The sequence below is a fragment of the Olea europaea genome, chromosome 9 (genome assembly GCF_002742605.1).
Source record: "Olea europaea var. sylvestris chromosome 9, O_europaea_v1, whole genome shotgun sequence".
Lineage (NCBI taxonomy): Eukaryota > Viridiplantae > Streptophyta > Magnoliopsida > Lamiales > Oleaceae > Olea > Olea europaea.
In genome coordinates this window covers 11,459,143-11,464,265 of record NC_036245.1, presented here as the reverse complement: position 1 = coordinate 11,464,265, position 5,123 = coordinate 11,459,143, and the positions used below count along the sequence as shown (strand labels likewise).

The 5,123-nt window shown below is 35.1% G+C and overlaps 1 protein-coding gene across 1 annotated transcript; it reads right to left on the bottom strand.

Moving 5' to 3' along the window:
* Positions 1-6: 6 nt before the first annotated feature.
* Positions 7-5,117, bottom strand: LOC111399667 (origin of replication complex subunit 3-like). The gene is made up of 8 exons (XM_023027109.1): positions 4,995-5,117; positions 4,523-4,793; positions 4,320-4,397; positions 3,829-3,902; positions 3,634-3,724; positions 2,902-3,083; positions 2,453-2,522; positions 7-941 (listed from the first exon to the last, which is right to left on the bottom strand). Exons 1-8 carry the CDS (start codon positions 5,000-5,002, stop codon positions 831-833), a joined length of 885 nt encoding a protein of 294 aa, XP_022882877.1. The 5' UTR covers positions 5,003-5,117; the 3' UTR covers positions 7-830.
* Between the last annotated feature and the right edge of the window lie 6 nt (positions 5,118-5,123).

The following is a 5,123-nucleotide window of genomic DNA, read 5'->3' as shown; positions in this document are numbered from 1 at the left end:
ATTTACTAATCTAAAACACATTTTTTACATGAAAATGGATATCAAACACCCTCTAAATAAGAATTCAACAACAGTAACACCTCTAGTTTTTTCACAAACAGCACATGACATTTATGTTAAGGCTCAAATCGCGTGATGAGCCATATAACAAGTTTATATGTCAATAGTTATACTTGTGCTATGAGGCTATGACCAATGAATATACATGACTAAAATTAACCCAAAGGACTAGCAGCCATCTTAATTTCTAACCACATGGCATTAGGTGGAAAGGATGTCTAGGCTCTCTTTCATACATTAGGTTGGGCCGCAACATTTAGCCAGCACTGGACAAGTTACTCAACATCCCCACAACGTGTTGACCAAGGAATGATGCTCAACAGGGGATAGTAATGCACTGACATGGCCAATAATGTGGGGGCACGAACACAAATGCAAGGCAGAGGGTCAAGTCGGACTTGAAAATGGGCCTCTCTAGCTAGCTATCAAACCAGTTGTCTTTTTCTTTTCTTTTTTTTCCTCTTTTTAATGACCATGGGTGTCCGTGCCGGTTTACGTGCACCTCGATAATTTCATGAGACCCTGAATTTTATAGCCGGGTACTCACCTCAGTGGCCCTGAAAGGACTCAAACTGGTGACCATTGAGGAGCAAACCCAAGGCCTGAGCCAGTAATTTACAACCGGGTACTCACCTCATTTCATCCATTTTAAAACTAGATAGTGTCAAGAGGCCCAAACTAATATGTTGAGAGCTAATATTTAACTAGCAGAAGATATCTGCATAACAAGGACCACATAAAAGCAGATATGAAAATTACATATCATTCAATTATAGATGAAGCAGCAAAGAGAAATACTTGGATGTCTCTGTCAAGTCCCGTCTTGGACGATTCTCATCAAATGTTGTCAGAGACTGCAGCTCCTTTACTTTCTCGTTTAACTGGACAAATTATTCATTACATATATGAATGAATCAAATGAACAGGTCAATGGGAATAGATATTGCATCAGTATAAATGATAACAAAAGAAGTGAAACTTAAATGACAAAAAAGAGTAATCCAAATTTGGTAAGATCTGTTTTGCCAGAAACTAAGCTATTTTCAAATTATTCATGAAGGCTAAAAACATGAAAGTCAATGAAGCAAGTCTATGAACCTAATGCTAAACTTCTTTACCTGTAAATTTTTAATGGATAAATACTTACAAGTCAATGGCATTAAAAAAAAAGCAAACACCTACTAATTCCGCCGCTCTCTAATGAAACAATTCAATGGTACTCCAAATAAAATAATATTGTATATTATTTATTTCAAGGTTTTCTTTTATACATTTTTTCTCTTTGAATGTTGTTGCCCGCCATGATTCCTTCAGTGCAATTTCTCCCATGTGGCCATATAACATGGATTGACTCTTCGTATGATTAAACCTGTGACAATAACTGCTAATGGGATAAGATGAGAAGGGAGAAGAAACGACAGTGATGCCAGAAATAACTGGAATATCAGAAAGGGATCCTGTGGTGCTATATCATAGGAATAGAAATAGGGACAGCAATTTTTTATTGCTAAAACTATGTATCCCATGATGACAAATCAAGAGAGTGCAGACTTTTAGGCTTGTTATTCAGTAAAGGCCTATTTGATAGGCTCCATTTTCCATCCAAATGGTATGTTTGATGGACAAAATTTTCCATGGAATTGATTTTCCACCCAACCCCCCACGTGACTTCTTTTTTCAGGTTTTTAAGGAATTGGTTTTGGTTGAAATTGGTTTTCTAGCCGCTTCTTTTTTTAATTTTTAATTTTTTTTGGCAGTTGTTACAAATTATATCCCCAATTGTATCAAATTCTCTCCCTCTAATTGAAAATTTTCATTAAAAAAATAAAAATAAAAAAGCCAGACGAACACCAAAATATAGAAAATTTCAAGTGAAAAATTATACCAAGCAAACACATTTAATAGACAATTCTCAGGAAAACAAGTTGTAGGCAATTCAATTCTCCGAAATTCGTTTTCTTTTTATCCAAATTTCATTCTTGCAATCAAACGGACCCTAAGACTAAAAAAAAAGTATAGGAGAGAAAAGTTGATCAGTCAATGATACATGAAGCATAGGAATAATTATGATTGTACTCAAGTCCAAGTGATTTTCACAATCTTTCAATTCTAATGCATTCTTCTTGGAATTCAAATGCTTTCATCCTTAGTTAGACGTATCAATTGTTGTGGTGGTTAAGAATTTAATTAATAATATATTTTTATATAATCAATACTCTTTGCAAATACACAATCAAATCGAAACCTCATAAATGCTTTGTTGATAATATTCGAGTAAAGTGCTTAGTAGTTCCAACGATGGAGCTGCACTTTTTTCAATGTCAGAATTTGCAAGCACAACAATGGGAGTTCACCGTTCTATAAAACTGAACAAAATAAACAATAATGGTACCTTAGTGATGCTTCTTGTAAGTGTTTCCCAACTCTTAAGCAACTCACATAATTCCACGGCTGGCAAACCCCTGAGTAAACAAAAAACTCAGTGCTCCAACCTCCAAATTTATTATATATAGAACTTTATATCAGCAGTTAATTAATGGTGTAAATAGATATTCTGAAGATTTATCAGTGCCTGTTCATAAAAGAAAAGAAGAGAAGATCCTTTTCCAGTCAACAATAGACAATAAATGCTAGTGCTGCACATTCTTCCATTTTGTACTGCATGTCATCCAATATGGAAAAAAATGGCCAATCAACCGTTGCTATTTAAATATAAGGTAATCCTACTATCCTTCCATGTATTTGGATATTTTCCAATAAAAATTTGACCTATATAAGGAATGCTCAAGTAAAATGAAGTGGATGTAAGGTATTTTTATAACAAACAAGAGGAATGTGTACCTAACTATCTGAATGATCTGATTGACAAAACCTCCCTTTTGCAAGCCTCCAAACAAAGAGTGATCATCCTTTTCCAATTCAAAATGACAAGGAGTCCCGGAGTTGAGAAGCTCAGGTTCAAGCATGTCACAGTACAAGTCTAGCAGGGTGATTTTGTAATTCTTTCCAACTTCATACAGACACTGCAACAACATTTGCCTATCAAATAACTGAAAATTATCTTTGCACCATATACTAAACATTTGGACATCAGAGAATTGATGACCTCCCGGAATGATGTTAGTGCTTAGAGAAGTTAACAATCACTAATCAGCCCTGGATTTACATCATATCCAAATCAAGATGGAAAGAAATTGAGTTTCTAAAAAATTTACGTAACTGAGGAGAAAGAAGAAGATGTATGCATAGTTTCCTCAGCAAAATAAGTTAGCTGTTGACAGTATGTATACCGAATGTATAGTACACCTGAATGACATAAATAATATACAAGGAAAAAAGAAATAGAGGTCTTAGTGTCAGACAAAAAGGAATCAGGTTTCTTTCTTTAGAGACTTTCCACACCAAAAATTGTGCTGCGGTCATTTTATAAAGTGGATACTAGGATATGGTGCATTAACATTTACTAAAAGCAAATACCTTAAGACTTACCATGGCCATACAGANCATTTTATAAAGTGGATACTAGGATATGGTGCATTAACATTTACTAAAAGCAAATACCTTAAGACTTACCATGGCCATACAGACCCATAGCTTGCGGAATCTCTTCAGCTCTGACAAACCACAGTCCCAGATGTCACCATTTCTGTTAGACCGACTTGACCTACTTGAAGATTTTGCAATCCAATTAAAGAAATCAATTCACTAAAGAGTAGATGTAGTCAATAATTTAAAGGATGCGAAAGTGAAAACACAGTTCTTCAAAACCTCTGGTATGATGGAAGATCAAGACACCGCTTGACCATAGTTTCTCTGAGTAAAGTATTCTCACCACCAAAACTCTGCAATGATTAAAAATCGTTTATAGTACAGGAGACAACTTTTCCCAATATAAAAGTTTGGAATAAACCTGATGATTTAAAATACATTTTGCAAATAAACTTTTGAGCATAAAATAGTTGTCCACGGGCATATGCAAACGCACAACAGATGAAATATATGCAAAATACACAACTATAAAGTAGTTATTCACCCCAAAATATATGTATTCCTACACTATATGTTGTCCCAATTCCTAATAAATATGCAGAACAGGTTTTGAACACCAAACCATCAATTTTGAAAATTGGATCCATAATAAAATAGAAGATCCATAATCATCTAATAAAACTCAAGATTGAACGAATTACCTACAAGAACCAAATAGAAAAAAGAAAGCGGGATCTCAAAGATAAAAAAAATGGAGGAATAAACCTCACCTTGGTGTCTTCTTCGTTAATTAACCCCACAAGTGCAAAGCTTACAGGTTCTACTAAAAGGTGTTGAACCATAACAATCTGTAAAGGACTTGTTACAACAAACAAGCAGTTAGTAAAACACATATGATAACCACATGAGGCTTTGTAAATCAAGGAAACAGGAAGGATATTGTAGTAGAAATGGCAAATGCTCCTATACAAACCTTCAGAGCTCTAATGAAAGAGGTCAACGTTCCATCATGTCTTAAGAAGAAACTTCTCAAGAAGGTTGTCACCTGCTTCCCAATACTGAATCCATGATAATGTTTTAGAAGAACAGCCTCAACAATTGCATCCATCCTTTCAGCTGGTGTTCCCAATGTGAACCCACGAGGAAACAGGCACTGGAGAGCATTTGAAGCTAGTGTGTTTCTCAGAGCATCAAGGGTTGCAACTCCAACTATTAAGATTATTGGAATCTTAATTACCCATTCCCTGTAAATAGCAACCTGATAAGCCTCTATGGGGCAGAGGATCTTGAAATGCAAAAAAAACTTACATTTGAAATATTAAGAAAGCAAAACAAAACACACATGTGAAAACGCCACAATTATACAAGATCATCAGACTAGTTAAGACAGACTCTAAATAAGGAGATAGATAGGGATAACAGGGAAGTAAAAGAAGCAATCATACCTCAACATAATGATAAAATCAGACAAGACAGATCCACAGCATCTTTGCACATCATCGATTATCACCACCAGTGGGCTCTCATAATTCCCTTGTTCAGTGTACCATGATGCTAGGATGGAAATATCAGGC

Excerpts from the sequence above, each read along its gene's own strand:
- LOC111399667 (XM_023027109.1), bottom strand. Across the intron at positions 3,903-4,319 it reads TTAACGAAGAAGACACCAAG|AGTTTTGGTGGTGAGAATAC; the intron begins GTGAGGTTTATT and ends TAATCATTGCAG. Across the intron at positions 3,725-3,828 it reads GATCTTCCATCATACCAGAG|GTCAAGTCGGTCTAACAGAA; the intron begins GTTTTGAAGAAC and ends ATCTTCAAGTAG.